Raw genomic sequence first — 18,854 nt, forward strand, 5'->3', positions numbered from 1 at the left:
TACTATCCATTGCAACAGAACATGATGATATTCCAACACATCCTTCTTGACTAGTTACTACACATTTCCATTCACCTTCATCACAACTTTCGGATGGCTTGATTTCAATCATATAAACACCAAGACCATCTTCGATCAATTTGTATTTATCGTTGGCTTCAACACGTCCCTCTTTATTGTACCAGGCAACAGTTTTTGGCCATGGAGGAACAACAACTAAAAAAGAAGAAATATTAATATTATATTGAAAAGAAGATACGAGTATATTATGCTTTTTGATTATTCATTTCAATATTTCAGGAAACTATCTACTGTATAATATGTATAATATGTGACCTAACAATCAGTTGCGATAAAGTAGGAGCAAGTCTGGCTTTGGTTAATCGCATTTTGAAGTCTTTAAACTATTAAATTGAAAAACTAAAGACCTAGAAGAATCTCAAAATTTGTTGGTGGCAAAGTAGAACTAAAAAGAAGGAACATAGTGATTGCAACGAAACTAGCTCGGTCACCCAAATAAAAGTATGGTATGCCGTTTTGATACTTTATCACTCAGCTAAACTGTGCGATTTTATAGGAAGCTTGTTTCGAGGACTAACAAAAGAGATCCGTTGGATCTTAGTGGTGTTCTATAAAGCTTAAGGGGTAATAACACTTCGTAGGCACGAAATCGTTTCACCATTTTCATCAGCGTATAATACAAAGGAGAAAAAATTTTTTTTTAGTTTGTTTAGTTTTATTAAGTATTTATATCAATAGGTAACAGAATAGGCTTATCTGAAAATGTTTAATAATAAAATGGAGGCGTAGTCCAGGATGATCGCAAACTCCTGTTTTCCATTTAACCGATCGGTCTGAAATTTTTTGTGAAGATTAACAACACTCAAGAAAAAAATTTAAGATCCCACAGTTTGGTTCTAAAGAATGTACCTAAAGTTAAATTGGTAACAGTTATCAAAAACGGCAAAGAATCTATTTATTATTAATTTTTTTAGACCTTATCAGGATGAAAATAAGCCTTACAAAATTACAACACTTTTACGATCATAGTAAAGGGTGGTAGTGATTTTAGCCGATTTAACCGTGATTTAAAAAAAAGCAACCCGAGATTTTTCCAAACTGTTCAGCGAACCTTGAATTTCTTGGATGATAGGTGAACCGTATTTTGTTCTGCCTGTATTTTAACAAGACTTCAGAACTTCTAATTCCAAAATAACCGTACCTGCCATATACCGATCTTAGAAAAGTTTAATTTACTCAAAAACGGCTCAAACGATTCAGTTTAAAAAATTCAAATGTAAGTTTTTAGACCAGATGAATTATCTTTAACTGAATTTTTTTTGGAAAATCATAATTAGAACCGTTTTTTTTTTAATAGGATTTTCTCCGAAACTGCTAATTTGATTTTAAACAAGAACATTCATATAATTTTAATATGAGCCAAACATAAAATTTTGAATTGATATTTTATTTAAAAAAATCAAATTTTCGAAAACGTGACATTGAAATTTTTTAAAGTCTGATTTTAGTTGTTGATCAATAATAGCTACGAAATGGCATACCAATTTTATTTCAAAACTTTTTTTTACTTGCGATATAGGTACTATAGGGCAAGTTTAGGATTCGTAAAAAAAATCGAACTCGAGATAACAATTTTACATGACATTACGATGATGGAGAATGCCAAAAAAGTGGGTCCGGCAATTCTGTCTGTCTGTCTGTCTGTCTGTCTGTCTGTCTGTCTGTCCGTCTGTCTCTATCTGGAGCTGCAGCCTAAACGAGTGAAGTGATTTTCTTCAAACTTGGTAGTTAGCAGTTTTTGGTGATTCCCTAGAGGGGAAATTGAAATTTTTTTTTTATGACCAAAACTAACGGTACCTGCCATATAACGGAAATAGAAAAGTTAATTTTTTTCAAAAACGGCTCTAACGATTTTGATTAAAATTTTTGTGTGTAATACAACACATAAGGGCCAACTTTTTAAATAAAAAAAATATTTTTTGTACCGTTATTAACGGTACCTGTCATAGAACGGTTTTTTTCGTTTCTGAATATCTCGTACAAAATTAACCCGATTTAAATGAAAATTTTTATACAAAAGTGTGTAAGTAAAGATAATATTAAAATTTTAGAAAATTTTCAAAAAACGCATTTTTGGTTTTTTAAAAAATATTTCAAAATTTTTTTTTGAAAAATCAATTTTTTGAAAACGGATCAATGAAAAATTTTGAAATTTAGTTTCTATGTGTAAATTAATTATTTCTTCAAAATGGCATACCAACTTTTTTTTTGAAAAATTTTAAAAAAATTTTATATATAAAAAATTATTTTTTTAAAAAACGGCTCCTACAATTTTCAAAATTTTTTTTCTAAAAATACCTTTTTATACGAGAAATAAAATGGCATATTTGTTTTTTTTTTTAAGATATTTTAAAACGGAGTTTTATTAATTATAAAAACAGATTTAATTTTTTTATACTACTTATGAAATTTCTTCAAAATATCGAATTTTAAATTTCTTGAATAAAAAGCTTTAACATTATAGTTACTTTAAGCATAAGAGCAAGTACGTGCGACCCCAGTCGTGCAATTTATTTTAAATTATTTATAAACAATTAGTTTAAGAAAAGACGGCTCTAATGATTTTGAAAATATTTTTTTCTAAAAATGCATCTTAATAACAAATTTAACTGCATACTAATTTTGGAGTTCAATACAGTTTAACATGTTGTTTTTGAGCAATTTTAATCGTTAATTTGCAGTGTGCAAGTGTACTTCTGGAGAATCATTTGAAGAAAAATGATGAAAGACCCAAGCTTTATGAATACCTCACGAGGTTATTAGTTAAAATCTTAAAAATGTAAAACTTGATCCTAGAAGCTATATGTTTTAAATGTTAACAAAAATATGATCTTGGTAGTAAAAGTACGCAGACATGAGACATAAAACACCCATGAAATTCAAAAAATAAAATTTCCTTTGATGTCGCGGCGTTAGACTTATTTCCTTGGGAAATTTTTATTTCGTTCATATTATTAAATATTAAAGTGAGTCACAATAAAAGCTTAAAAAAATGTCATTTGCTTGCGCGTCAATCAATATCTAGCCACCGAGTGCATTTCTAGACACATTAGTATGCTTTTGAAAACATACAACTAATCCTGAAAAAAACATGCAAACAAGAAAACCCCCTGAGTTTTTTTTTCAAATTTCCCTCTCTAATGAGCATGTCCGCTCTTTAGCATTAATTTCGAATATGAAAACTATCTCTTCTTAAGAGACTCTCATCATCAACTATTCACCTCAACATTAAGGAGCTTTTAATTAAGAGTATACCAATCTTGCCTCTTCACCATGCATGAAGCATGACCTATCCAATATGCACGTCAACACTTTCGAATCTGAAGTTCAAGATTTCTCACGAAAAAAAAATTCTCGAAGTGATTAAAATACTTTGGCAACTGGTCAAAAAATTTGCTGTTGCTTTTTTTTTACTCACCTTGACAGCCGAGAATTATTGTGTCACCGATGCGTACCGATGTTCCACGCAATTCATTTGTAAATATCGGAGGTGGTGCGTTGTTTTGAACGCTGCAAAAATATAAAAATAGAATAGTTTTCACTCATTGGCACACTGCTACTTTATAAAAGCTTACCTATCAGCAGGCTTCAGTGATCCCTCACGACTGCCCCTACCAACGACATGAACCTTTGAACTAGAATACGTTTTACCCATACAATTTACCGCCTCACAGGTATACGTTCCCAGTGAGGTGGGATCATCAGGATTGGCAGTGAGAGCGAAAACATCGCCAGCCTTAATTTCTTTCGAGTCTTTAAACCACCTCAATACCGGAGTTGGCACCCCGACAACCTTACACTCCAATGATACTGTTCCCTGATCGGTGAGCACTGCTCGTAGTTCCTCGATAAATTCTGGTGACTTGTAAGCCTTCGGAACGAGGACATTTAGATGAGCTATGCAAGAGTTTCGACCCCCCAAATTCTCTGCCATAACCATCCACTGTCCTCCGTCCTCCAGAATTACCGGAGTAATTTCGATGCAATAGAACGATCCCTCGTTTATTTGCTTTATTCGATCGTTTTCACAGATTCGACGATCATTTCGATACCAAGTTATCTGGAATATTATTTTCGAAAAAAATGCAAAACTTAACCTAAAAGGGAAAAGGGATTGGAAAAAATCTTCTCGCACTTACCTTGACATCAGTTGAGCTGCGAATCTCAACGAGCAGCCTTGTTCGGGTTCCGACTTTGACAGACAGATCGCCCAGGCGACGCAAAAATATTGGCGGATCATCGCCTGTCGATCTGTCTTCGACAAGCAGCTCAACGTCTTTTCGTATGACGTTGCCCGCTTTAGTGCGAGCGTAGAGCGTGTAGTGACCGGCGTCTTCGCGTTGTACATGTTCAACGGCTAACTGAACAGCATTGCTGGTTTGTGTTATACGGAAACGATCAGAGTTCTCAATTGGTAATTCACCACGGCTCCTGAAATTAGAAAAAGAGAAAACATTTGAAGCTTTTCGATGTTGGGATTTTTTTCGAAAAAAAAGGGAAATTTATTTCGCCACTTAGACATTATTTTGGGGGAAAATCTTTTGTTTGCATTGACACAACTCGATTCGGTGCGGTCGGAGGTTTTTTGGTTCCGTAAATAATTTGAAATGTTTATCTTTACCCCACACCAAAAAAATTCAGAAGAAGTCTGCTTATTTTAAAAACTCTGAAAGGCTTTCAACGTCCACACTTATGTTAACAATATTTTATGTGTTCAAGTGTTGTTGAAGTTTTATTGATGATGGCACAACTGATGGTGAAATCAGAAGCAGAACCACAGTGTATACGGAAATAAATTTAAGATTAGAGAAACTTTGCTAGAATGTGTTTGAAATATTAAATTGACATCTTGTAGCTATTAAACATTTGTTGTTTTTAGAAAATGGTTTGAAGAAAAAATGAGTTTGAACAAGATGTCGAAAATAAGTTATGTTATCTACGTGATGAAATGATTAATGTATGATGTATAGTGTGCGTTTTTTTTTTTGACAAAAAATAGGATGTTGTGTTCTTCTATGTAAACTAATTTTCAAAACATCATAATTTTAAATAATTTACATTCACATTGTATCCCAACTTCCGTTTTAAAACTTAGGGTCACAGAGATGATCTAAGCTAAACATGTATAATTTCGTGGAGTTCGTTGAAAGTATCTCAGTTGACATGAAACAAATCTTTTTTTGTTTTATTTCAGTTTTCGAAATTTGTTAGGCTGCCATTTTCTGATGTATTAGGTCTATTCCTGGGATTTAGTGGAATGGAATAGTGCTTCCCCAGGTTTGAAAAATTTAAATTTCTGGGATTCATGATAGATATAGTAAAGATAACAAAAGCAAGTGTTTTTCTGACGATTTCAATAATAGGGAAAAAACTCTGTTGTCTTATCGGAAAAATGTCTCCTAAGCTGAAAGGAAGGCAGCACTCACATTTAACAATATTGGACAAGTTAGAGCAAGTCCGAGAATAAATTTAAGGTATAGCTAAGTTGAAAATGCTTCGTTTGAAAGTAGAAGTAGAAAAGCTTGGTTGACTTATTATTACGAAGATCCGAGAAAAATTATTTACATGACACAAATACCATACCCCAAGATATAGAACAAAATCGACTCAGTTGGTATTGGCGATTTAGTTCAAACTTCGTACATACAACCAAAATGGGAAAAATTGTCCTTCTAAAAACGGCTCGAAGATTCTACTTTTGATAAAAACAAATATTTTTTGGACCGTTATTAATGTTTCCAAAACCTTTTTCTTTATTTTTGGTTAAAATAAAATTTTGTTTTAGAAATAATTTTTTTTTTTAAAGGTTGATTATTTATTTCAAATTTTGTTTTAATATGTTTAATACAAATTTCTTAAGAAAAACATACCAAAATTTATATTAAAAACAAAACATTTTTTCACTAAAAAACGGTTCCATCAAATAATAAAAATATCTAAAAAGTCTTTGTTATACAAGCTGCGTTCCTTTGGAAATATTTATCTAATTTTTAGTACTTAAAGCTGCTTTGAACTACTTTTTCAATATAGCAAAAATAATTCAAATTAGTTTTAAGTACTAAAAAGTAGATAAATATTTTCAAAGGAACGCAGCTACAAGAAATTAAATTGCATACTTAGTTTGGACATTAAGACAATTTAAAAAATTGTATTCGTTATCTTGAAACAATTTTTAATCCTTTTTGCATTTTTTTCTTATAAAATTAAATTAAATTAAAATTGTTGTTTTATTAACGCTATAAAACGAAACAAATCTTAAATTAAACCATAACACCATAAAATTTCGTTCAATTCAACACATTTTTAAGAAAACAGGTTTGGTTGCACTTTAAACACATTAAAAAAAATAGTGGGAAGATAGAGTAGGTTCTTTTCTTTTTTGAATGGAATTTCTAATTTTTTCTCCTTTTTCCCATACCTACCTATGTACATTTAAATAAATTTTAGATTTTTATTTGAGCGTTAAATCCTAATTTTCGAAGGTTTGCAAAAATTAGGTAGTTTTGAGGGAATCATTTTTTTTCAAAGGATACCGATTGTGCGAATATTCCCCATTTTAAAGAATATCAATGAAAATTAACTATTAAAAAAGTTCACTAGTGTTTTAAACCTAAATCAGGGACCAAAAATAGGTAAACTATAATAAATTCTGTAATTAAATGGCGACTTCTCGAAAACATTTAAGTGAGCAACGTGGACTGTTTTAAATTGGGTCATTAATGCTTGAGCAGAGAGGTGTTTCAGCTCATTTAAGCCATTTTTAGAGATAATCATAGGAAGCTGTTACTGTTGAAAAGCTGTTGGTAGTTCAATACTTTTGTAATTAGGTACCTAAATATCAAGCTGCATTTTGCATTTTTGCATTTTTATGGATTTTTATTTGCCTTTTTTTTATTATTTCAGACTATGTATGTATTCAGGTAGCTTATTCCAGTCTTAATCAGAAACTAAAAGCATGATATCATAATTATTTTACAAAGTTTACAAATGTTCTTTATTTTTTAATTAATAACTCTTCAAAAAAATGACATTTTTCAACCACCCGCATAGCCAGACAGATAAATTGAAAAAAGTCTTAAGGCCGAATTACATAGATATTTTGTCAATTGTCTCCTATTTGCTTTCTCTTTAAACTGAAAGGTATTTATTGCGTAAAAAATGGCGCCTGACGTCGATGTAGCCGCCGCCCATTTTTCAAATTCCTAGTAGAATCTTGTGCCAAAATTATTGTTGGTTTGTTTTTAATAAAAAATAGTTTTTTTATGTTTTGGTGACGTTGGCGCCTTTAAATTTCTGGGCAAAGTTAATAAGAAAATAAAAAATATTATGACGCCAAACATTTGTCATTTCAAATAATTTTTTTTTAAAATCAATCAAAAACTTTTAAAAACAAACTTATGTGAGTTGTGCGTCATATTTATTCATTTCGAAGATTAGAATTTATTCCACACTAATACGTAAGTAATTATTTTTTGATGAACATTGTTTTTTGCGTAACTATTTATCAAAAGCACTTTGTCTTCGTTCCTTGGATCACTTAAAGCAGACTAAACCAATACCTCAATGAGAACGAAGGAACATTATTACTCTCAGTAAAGTTTACTAAGAAAAACATCCTGCTACCTATAAAATGTAATATGTATATTTTTGATAAAATTCAATAAACTATTTTCCAGTTAGAAAATTCTATCCAGAAGTGAACTTTTCATTTCGTCTAGATACACCTTCGCATTCATCAAAACTTCAAACCCATTTGGATTTTGTTTCACTCATTTTGAATTCTTTCCAATTTTTCATCAAGATTTGTTCTCCTGATCAAAATACCCTCAACAAATTCTTCTAACCAACTACACCCACTCCGACAATTTTCAAAACCCCAATAATTTCTTTACAACATAACACAAGTCTGTCCCACATACTATTTGTATTTTATTTCCGTCAACAATCAAAGTAAAACAAGCTCTAAAATCTACATTGTTTCTTAACATGAAATTCTTCTCGTAGCAAATTCTGATTCTGTGTGTCTGTTTTTGATACACTTGGCAATCGTTAGCATAAGTAAATCGATCGAACGATTGATTTTTTAGCAAAGTGGTTGCACTCCTATAAACATTAAATGTAGAATTGACATACATATCTCGCTTTGCCACTGCCAGCCACCACAATTTATAATCTATTTTTGAAAAAAAACTTAAAGATATAAATTAAAAGTCAGGTAGTTCGTGTCGGTCGCTCTCGCTACAGATATTCTAGTTGGGCGTGGAAACATAAATTTTTCATTCACATTGAAAACTGATTTGGCACAAATGACAACTTTAAACTAGAACTTTGTAATAATTTTCATATAGTCGTAAATTAACGTCTGATAGGTATGAAGTATAGTATCAAATCTTGTCAGGGTTTCTGTTAGGATAGGTTAAGAGTGATTTATAAATAATATACCCTTGGCTCGTACCAAACAGATATAGAGACTAGAATTATTGTATTTTGAATTTTTTTTTATTTTGAATGAAATGGAATTCAACTTGGCAAAAGATACAATAGGGGTTGAGAATTGAGATGACCTAGTACAAATTGTGTAAGATTTGACAGAATTCTTGAGATTTTTGTTGTGAGATAACTCTTACAAAAATTATAAATCAGTCAATTAAATGTTTTTGTTTTTGTTTTTGTAGATTCTACAGAAAATTCATTTCGAAAGAGATAGACAAGCCGGGTAGGTATATCAGAAACTAAGTGGTATGTATTGTAACGAATTACTGAACTTCTTTTAAGATAAACATCTGAACACGCCTTTAGTAACAAGTGTAAACATGCCTTTAAAATTTCTGAACGCACCCCTAAACATCCAAAATATCCCATTGGAAGTACCTATCGAATATTATCCTGAAAAGAAAGTTTCGAGAAGCGAGTAATAAAAGTAAATTGAATTGAAATAACAAGCAAACGAGTCCAATCTCGGTCAGAATCGGCAGACGGCCGAATCCGACGTGAGTCCGACCTCGACTACGAAACGGGTCCCACGGCGGCTCAAATTAGTATGGAAATTATAATCACCGCGGAGCCGATTGCATATGGATTGGTATTTTCACCACGATTTCTCCTTCGATTTTGTGTTCATACACAAAAAGTTGCAAGTGTGTGAGTGCAACCTCGTTTTTCGCGTTTTGAGGTCGGAGTGTCTTTTCTGAACTCGGTTTTCTTGCTTGAAGGGAAAGTGTGTGTTTATTTGAAAGGAAAATAAAGGTGAAAATTAAATAAGTGAAATAAGTTTTATTGCGAACCTGAATAAAACATTACAGTATATTCCATCCCCCCGGCATGCATATGGAACGAAAACCCTAGCATGTTTTACATGATTAAATATTTTAGTCAAGTAGATAATTTAAGAGCCCGATATTGGAATAATATTTATCATTTTCCACGAAATAATGTGCACTAGTTACCTCAATTTTTGCGATATAATTTTTAAACTAAGAAAAAAAACCAAAACATTGATAAAATTTTATGCGATAACCATAATTAATTGAGAAAAAGTGTAAAAAGAACAATTTTTACACTGAAACAAAAAAAAAACAAATTTTGATTTTTAAGAGGTTGGTAATTTGAAAAAAGTTTTTGTCATAATTTTTTAAGTAAGTGTGGGCTAACAAAAAAATGATGAAATTTGTTGAGAAAGGTTTAAAAAGTACTATACCTTTAGGGTAATTGCGGGATAGATGCCGCGGTTTTTGAAAAATTAATTTTTAAATTATATAATGGTGAAAAATTTTAAATTTTTTTAAAAAAACTAAACAATGGGTTTGTTTACTATCCTAAAAAAATACTTAACCTAAAAAAAAATTATTTTTTTTATGAAATTAACAATAAAGAAAAAAGTATTAAGTGGGCCATCTCTCCCTTCATGTGTGGGAGAGATGCCTCATAGTAAATGCATTGAATTTGTATTTGTTAATTAATGAGGAACGTGTTGTATTTTTTAATCATCACGCCTACAATCTGTACGATTGATGAATTCGTTTTTTTTTTGTACAGGGTACGATTTTTTAGTACCCGTTTGCTAAATTTTTTGCATTGGATACATTCTTGTTTTTTTTTGTTGAGAAATAGTTTTTTCAACATTGGTCACAATTTTTTCGGTTCTCAGCGGGCTCAGCCAAAGCAACATTCACTTTTCAGTAGTTGTCTTCTTTTAACCTGTTTTTCTTTTTTTTTTAGTTAGGTAGTGGGTAAAACGTCTGAAAATACCTTAAGTTTTTAAAAATTGGGCATCGGTTTTTCAGGAAGTGGTGAATTTTTTAAAATAATTTTATTGGCGCAGCGCTTTTGAAACAAGATGATGTGTGAATTCCCTTTTCAAAATGATTGCAAGAGTGAACGTGATTGCTTACGTGGGAATGTCAGTTCTGAAATTGTTGTAGGAAGAAGAGATGTTTCTGAAAGCTGAGATGTTGCGGGGTTATCCCTTTCTCGATGCATTTTAAAGCTTTTTCTAAGACATCTTTGGTCTAACTTCCTCTTTAACTCTTACAGATACATTTTCGTGACCTAATAAAGCTTAATATTTTCTTTTAAATGAAAAAAGACACTAAAATCAGAATGCGGCATCTTCTCCCAACAAAAATGCGGCATCTCTCCCTTTTGTGAGGGAGAGATGCCGCACGACACCACACAACAACAAAAAATAAGAACAAAAAAAAAATCACACCCATCACTTCTTGAAACACATATTAACTAAACAAAATCATTACATTTAGAAAAAAACGCAATAACTTGTCTCAGAAACGAAAAATTCCCACAGGCTGAAAAATTTCCATAGTCAAAAGGCGAGCAAAAAACAAAACAAACGACAAAAACTTCCGTTACATATACAATATGTGCAGATTTTTTTTGCTACGTTTTAATTTGAATGTTAAACGAACAAATTACAAAAAAAAATTTTTTGCCTGGACGACTAGATATATGATTTCAGTTGACTGCGGCAACTCTCCCGACGCGGCATCTCTCCCGCAATTACCCTATGTGTAGTGAAAAACAAATCACCTTTTTTTTTAAAAAAGTTTGGATAGATTATACAAAGCATGTAGTTTTTGTATGGCAAACCAAAATAAAATGCACGACTGGGTCGCACGAACTTGCTCTTAGAGTTAAAGTTGCTTAAATTTTTAAGACTTTTTATATAGAAATTTGGAAAAAAAAAACAAAATTCGTTTTTGAAAAAAAATTAAATAAAATCTGAAATTAAATTGCCCTCCAAAACAAGTATGCACTTTTGATTGATATATTAACATGCATTTTTAGAAAAAAAATTTTCAAAATCGTTAGAGCCGTTTTTTAAAAAACTAATTTTTTATAAATATTTTTTTGGAAAAAAAGTTTTAAAATAAAATTAGTATGCCATTTGGTAGAAATCACTAATCAACATCTAAAAACAAAATTTCAAAAAAGTTCAATGTCCCGTTTTCGAAAATTTGATTTTTCAAAAAAAAATTTTCAAATTTTTTTTTTAAATCCAAAAATTATTTTTTTCAAAATTTTATTTTTGGCTTATATTTAAATTATATAAATGCTTCTTCACAAAAAGTTTCGTTGAAATCGAATAAGCAGTTTCGGAGATAATCGGATTTGAAAAAAACCGTTCTATGGCAGGTACCGTTAATAATGATTTTCAAAAAAAAATTTTTCTATTGAAAGATAGACTTTAGCTCAAAACTAACATTTGAATTTTTTAAACAAAATCGTTAGAGCCGTTTTTGAGATATTTCAATTTTACTAAAATCGGTATATGACAAGTACCGTTATTTTTGGTCCAAAAAAATTAATTCCAAAAACCCCTCTGGAGAGTCGCCAAATAACGCTACATACCAAGTTTGACATTAATCGGTCCATCCGTTTAGGCTGTAGCTCCTTATACAGACAGACAGACAGACTGACAGACAGACTGACAGACAGACAGACAGACAGACAGACAGACGGACTTCCGGGACCCACTTTTTTGGCATTGTCTACCATCGTAATGTCATGGAAAAATGTTATCTCAACTTTTTTTTTTTGTACGAATGCATAACTTGATATATAGTATGTACCTATATCGCAAGTAAAAAACCAATGACATTTAGTATGGAAAAAATATTTCAATTTTGTGATTTTTAAGGTGAAATAAAACAACTCAACTTAAGGAATGTTAAATGGACTACATTCAATCAAGTAAGAATTCAAAGTCAAAAAAATAACATTTGAGGGACAGTGCCCACAGCAGTGGATTTACTTTATCCAAATTATAAATGTTTAAGGTCACTGTGGTGTATCCGTACTATTTTCTTTTTTAATAACTATTTTTTAAATACAAAATATATTTTCTAAGATTTTTAAACCAAAAGTAGGATAGCGAAAATTAAAGGTGGGTTATCTAGGATAACCTGGGCAAACAGACCACGGTTTTAAACTAGCGATTTTTTCACAGAAAAAAAAAAACATAATTTTTTCGGTTTCTGATATGAAAAAAAAGTTATTTATTGTATCTTTTGAAAAATGCTGAAATAAAGAAAAAAAAGTTGAGCTATCCTTGGCTGTTGTTGGGCAAACGAACCAAAGTGCATAACTAACTATTTTTACACTGAATAAGAAAATATTTTTTTTTTGTGATTTTTGAGGTGAAAAAAAAAATAATTCCGTTATAATTTTAGAACTAAGGGCTAACCTTGGGCAATCGAACCAGGCAGGTTAGAAAAAAAATTACATTTGGGGATGACTGGTATTAACCTCAGCGTGATAAAAAAAAACTCCTTTTGTTCAATATATTAAGTATCTCCTTAAGAGTTTTCTTGCTTTTGTGATTTACTACGAGGCTACACGAGGCTTTCCCAGGCGTGTTTAAGCTAAGCTGAGTTGAGTTTTATGGGAAGGGGGTGAAGAGAGAAGAAAGAATGAGGAAAACTTGTTTAATAAAACGATCAATTCTGATTAGGTACTTGGCTATGAATCACAGTGCTTCTAACATGTATCAATATTTTTTAGAAAATTCATCTTATATAACGACTCCAAAGGAAAATTATGTCACGGCGGCGGCGGCGTGTCATATGAAAATTAACAATACAAGCAGATCATTTCCATAATATTGGATTGTTCAATTTTTCTGACTTGATCTCTAAATCATCTACCCATTTGACAAAAGGGATAGAAACGCTTCGTTTATTTTTCAAACTAGCATCCGTTTGCTTCCGTCCAATACAGTTGGTTCTTAACATTCTCATTGTTCATCTATCCGAATGCTTATAATGCCCATGTCGAGCTCTTCCCGCCAAATTATCATAAGCGACATGGCGCTTACGATGTTTTTGTTTACAGAAAAATCTTTATATTCTTTTCTTTTTAAACTTATTGGAGACAATTTTGATCTGAATGTATTCTTGAACAATGGTTGATTACATTAACACAAAAAAAAGTTAGTGTTTTTTTGTATTAATACTTAAATAAATACAATTAAATGATGTCCATAATTAAAAAATTTTATTTTGAGATTATGATTATTTGGCGGGAAGGGGTCCATGTGTCATTACTACCACTGTTACTTAGTACCTAATGCACATAACATGTATAAAAAGTTATGAGACTTAAGTCAATTTTATTTCAATATATTGGCTTTTCTCCTAGTGAGAAGTAACTGAAATTATTTGAGTTTACTCAATCTTTCAATGCCTATATTGGCATTAATAGGCACGGTAATTATTACCATACTTTTTTTGAAAAATTTCATCTTGCATCCTAATACATTGCATTATCCGAGGCCGGACGAAATGATTGACACTTACACTTAAGATTAAGTGCATTTCCCTATATTCAATATTTTATTTTGTATTATAAGTCTTCGAACATTTTCAACTTTCCACATATGTACCTAAAGAAATATTTCGAAAGTTTGAAAAAAAAAAAATAAACAAATTTAAATTAGTTTTTCCACACATGACAAGCAAACAAAGCATTTTTGCTGTAAACATCTGTCTCACTAATTTTCGGGATGCTACCCTTGGACTAGATTCGTCAACTAAAAAAAACATACATACCTAACCTATAGCTCCCCCTTGAAAAAAAATGACATCATTTCATTTTGAAAAACCGTGGAAAGAAAAAATTTAAAATAAATTAATTTTAGAATTTTCAAACAAAATTCTGAGTTCCTAAATCATTATTATTATTTTCTCGACATAATAATATTTGTTGATAAATTCATTTCTACACCCAACTAACTCAAGCTGACTGAAAAATATTTAATTTGTAAACACTCGAATAAATAAACAAACACACACAAAAGAACAAAGATAAAATTTATTTTATACCTTTTTCGATAAACTGATCCCGTCGAAGACAACGTTCCGTTGATTTGTTTGTGTTCGTTGCATTTGCAACATTTTGAACAACCATTTCCCATATTTTTTTTTTCTTCTTTTTTTCAACACACAATTTTATGTAACTTTTTTCAAAACTTCTTCTTTTCAACACTCATTTCATTAGACCATATTTTTTGAGCTAATAAACTAATTGATTTTTTCACATTAATGTAACTTCCTCGTACATCCTAAATTTTTTGAAAAATGGGAATTTGAAATTATAATTTATTAGATGACGGAAACGCTTCTGCATTTTTCAATAAAATAAATAAATAGAGATTTCAAAAATTTAATCGAATGGTAACGACCGACATCGTGTACGCGGATTTGTAAACATTTATTTTGTACATTGTAACCTACATCCCACTTTTTGATCAAACGAAATTAACATTTATATTTGCGAATTCTATTTTTAAACATTTCGCACTAATTTTTAACGAATTTCATTCTCACTTTCAAAAATCAAAAAAAAAAAATTCCAAAAAAAGACGCCACATTCAATTATGTAAGAAATTCTTATGAAGGCGACATTTTTAGACCAATCATTGGACTTGCACTTTTCATTGCAAAAACAAAAAAAAAAATATATTTCACAATCAAAAAATTATTTCTTTATTTTCTGATGATTTCTTAAGATTTTCTAAACATAACAAAAAATAGAAATTTCTAAATTTAGATGTAGCGCAAACGTATAAAACCCTGCAAATATACTCACGCCGCCGGACAATTGCGAATACGGGTTTTGTCTCACGTCAAAATATGATTGATTTTTTAGACCTTCCACGCAAATTTATTATTTTTTTTTTGCTTTATTTTGCTTGATTTTCTAAAACTTACAACAACACATTTATGACAAAAACTATATTTTAAGAACAAAGGACTATTCGGGGGGTCTTGGAACACGCAACACTGAATTTTTGAAAATTTTCTAACGCTCGCGCCGATTGTCAAAGTTGGACTATTTCGGCGGGTGGATTTTTTGAAAATTTAGAAAATACCCATCCAGGGGGAAATTTTCGAAAAAGTTTTACTCTCAAAATCATAAGTTCCTTCCGAATTTACAAAATCTTTAATTCTCTTAAATTTCTCTTTTATCAGAGAATTTTAGGATTTGCATTGGAAGAGTAAAACAAATACATTCTCTTTCATAGCTCAAAAACATGTGCTTTTTTACTCTCTTTAAGAGAGATATCATTTTTAAATTTCGATCTCTTTAATATTTTTTGTTTTACTTTGCTTACCATTCGAATTTTAGCGGAAGAATCTCCGGATCATCGGGGCAATCGATTTTTACAAAAAATGTAGCCCGTTCGTTGGGAATGCATCTGACCAGGGAGCTGGAGTTTTCACTGAATGTTAATTGTGGTAGTGAAGAGGTTGATATTGATGTTGCTGGTAATAAAGCTGATGATGCAGTGCTTCCAGTAGTTGATGCCTTTTGAGATTCTACAAATAGAAAAAAAAAATAAAAAATATGAAGAGGCTCGTATTAGAAAAAGTATGCGGAAGAGTTGGATTGTATCCATAATTTATTCAGCAAAAAAAAATTTAAAGAAGGGAACATAAGTATTTAGTTCAACAGCAAATAATTGTATCCGGTCTACTTTATCTATTTACACGAAAATAATTTTTTAGTGGATATTTGTATTGTTTTTGTATAAAAAAGATAAATGATCTTATGATAATAATTAATGGAATGACGAAGGAATTTTAGAGATAATTTTTTTTTTTTTTGTTGGCAATACGTACTTACTGATGTATTTTTGTTTTTTTTTTTTGACAATTTTTGTTTACCGATATCAACTTAGATTCATATTTGTATTTGTAAATATTCTCAAACTAACGTTTCCTGGAATCTTTAACTTTACATTCTTATTAACAAAAACATACCCATAGCGTTTTGAACCCCTTAAATTTTGTACAAATAGAGGCAAAAACTTCAAATTCTCAATACCTAGCCATCAATCAGGAAAAACCTATGATTCTAAGATGACTTCATTAAATTTTAGAATAATTTTGTACCTTCAATTCTTACTTAACATTATACTAAAATAGAGATGAGGACTTAAAGAAGAATTCGCCGATCAATTAATAACTAGTAGCAAAAACCCGGTAAACATTGTTTTACATAGGGGTCAAAATCATGGAGTTGGGAAATTTCGATGCCTTAAAAAAATCCTTGAATCATTTATTTACAAAATGCATTAAAAAAATCCTTGAATAAGTTAAGCCTTTTTGACACTGAAGAATATTAGAATGAAAAATACGAAAAAAAAACAATATCGTTCAGAATGAGCTGAGCATTTAAATAGAATTATTTTTTTGATTAAAAAATTTAGCCATGAATTCATAACAAAAAGGTGTACAAATTTTTGAATTTGTTTAAAACACGCATTGATATATTTTTTGATTTTCAACAGTTTTGACAACTTTCGTGTCAATTTTCATTTAGCAAAATTTATGTTTTTTGCGTTATATGGCCGCCAACTATGTTCAACAAAACTGAATATTTGATTTTTGGTCCTATACCAAATAAAACTTTGGTACGCTAAATTTGAATCCAAACAAGTTTATGACGTTTTTGAGATAAAATAACTTCAAAAAAGTGACATCATAGAGTTTTTTTTAGTTTTAATTCAAACTCAACCTTTTTGGATGCCATTCTCAAGCTTCCATTTTGAATAAAAAATTTTCAGGCTGTTTGTTTTCTCCCCACTAAAAAAATTTCATTGCACTTCTCGGCAAAAAATGGTCATGAAAATGATAACTTTCTTTTTGGAATTCCATTCCAGCTCATGCAGTTCTTGTTGTTCTGCTTGCGGTATGTAAAGTGGTCAAAGGCCCCTCTTTGGTTTTCTTCAGCTATAAAACAATAATGCTGATGATTGACACAAAAAAAAACGAGGCCATATTTTTTTCTGAGCCAATTCTATGAAACTCTAATCGCGTCTGAACCATCAATTGGTTTATTTCTTAAAGTGAAGCAGCCCAAGCGCCTAAAAAAGGCAAAGACTAACCACTTTTGTACGTAAACTGCAATTCACACAGTTTTGATTTCTAGGTATAAAATGCACAAAATTTGAAATGTGTCAAACATAATTTTAAAGATTAGTTAATAAATCAACCCATTCAATTGATTAAATTTATAACGCAAACAATAAGGACCTACTTTGACAACAGTTTATATATTCAGTCATACATATCTTACACCGTTGTCTTTCCATTTTATTTTTCAAAAAAAAAAAACATTATTTGAAAACATCCAACCGATTTATCTATGTGGGTCACTGGGGTGTATGTGTAACATTTTTTTTTCATTCAAAAACTTCAAAGATTATAAAAAAAATGCATTCGCTGATAAATATTTATCCAACTAATTGACGTGTAGTTGCATTTGATGACCTAAAATAATGATTACAAAATGTTTGCTATCTTTAAAAAACTTGGTATATTTCTTTAATAGAGTCCAAACTGGTTGATTTTTAAAAACAAATTTCAACCTTTTTTTATTTCTTATAGAATTTTACTTTTAAAATCTATTAATTTTTATCTTAATAAATCGAAGTAAGATGTAAGCAGTGAACTTGTAGATTCTAATTAAAAAAAAAAATTAACTAAAACTTAAAATTTTAAACAAGTGAAATCATGTAGAAATTCTTCATAACATACCCTATTATGTGTGTTGACATTGCACCAGGACCGGATACCCCCAGTTTGTCGTTTGATTTTGCAACAGACAAGTCAACGATCAAAAGTGACTAATAACACATTGCCCGAATAATTCATAATATGTTTGTATATATTATTTAACATATGGTTGAATTACATAAATAATTGTTTAGAAAAGAAATAATTTCGGTTCATTATTTTCAAAAGAACCAATTGGTTTTATTTTTGTGTGTCTTTTTTTTTGTATTTTTTGAAAAATGTATTTAAAGACATCGGACGGTGCGACAAATGAATTGCACTCACTAAATAAATTCGTCTACGTTCAATTAATTTTATGATTGAGTGGATGGTGGTAAAATACAATTTTTGTTTTTTTCTTTTTTATTTTTGAAAATTGAAATTTGTTTATACTTTGAGCTTGACGTGAATGTCAAGAAGAAAAAAAGCTATTTAAAAACATTGATTTTAGAGGTAATTTTTTGAATGCTTTCATTTTCACTATACCATGTGAAAAGATTCTTTTTATAATTAGGTATGTTTTTTATTTTTGTTTATTTTTTTTTTAATTTCCAATCGTAGACTTGGAAACAGTCGTTAATGCTTTTAGGTTGTGAATCATTTAAAATTTCGTCATAAAAAAGCGTTTTTAACTCCACCGCGGCGTTGAAATTTGTGTGCTTTTCCATAGGATTATTTTGACGCGAGTATCTAACTGCT

General features: G+C 30.4%; 1 protein-coding gene across 1 annotated transcript in view; it reads right to left on the reverse strand.

The window, feature by feature from the left end:
• The window catches only part of LOC129911993 (titin-like), a 62,773-nt gene that overhangs the window by 33,853 nt on the left and 10,066 nt on the right, over positions 1 to 18,854 (reverse strand). Inside the window, exons 2-6 of the mRNA XM_055990082.1 lie at positions 15,710 to 15,914; positions 4,221 to 4,512; positions 3,657 to 4,141; positions 3,500 to 3,591; positions 4 to 216 (exon numbers count right to left, since the gene is read on the reverse strand). Of these exons, the coding sequence (XP_055846057.1) occupies positions 4 to 216; positions 3,500 to 3,591; positions 3,657 to 4,141; positions 4,221 to 4,512; positions 15,710 to 15,914 (1,287 nt within the window). The remainder of the gene's footprint in view (positions 1 to 3; positions 217 to 3,499; positions 3,592 to 3,656; positions 4,142 to 4,220; positions 4,513 to 15,709; positions 15,915 to 18,854) is intronic.

This window comes from Episyrphus balteatus, chromosome 1 (assembly GCF_945859705.1).
Source record: "Episyrphus balteatus chromosome 1, idEpiBalt1.1, whole genome shotgun sequence".
Classification (NCBI taxonomy): Eukaryota; Metazoa; Arthropoda; class Insecta; order Diptera; family Syrphidae; genus Episyrphus; species Episyrphus balteatus.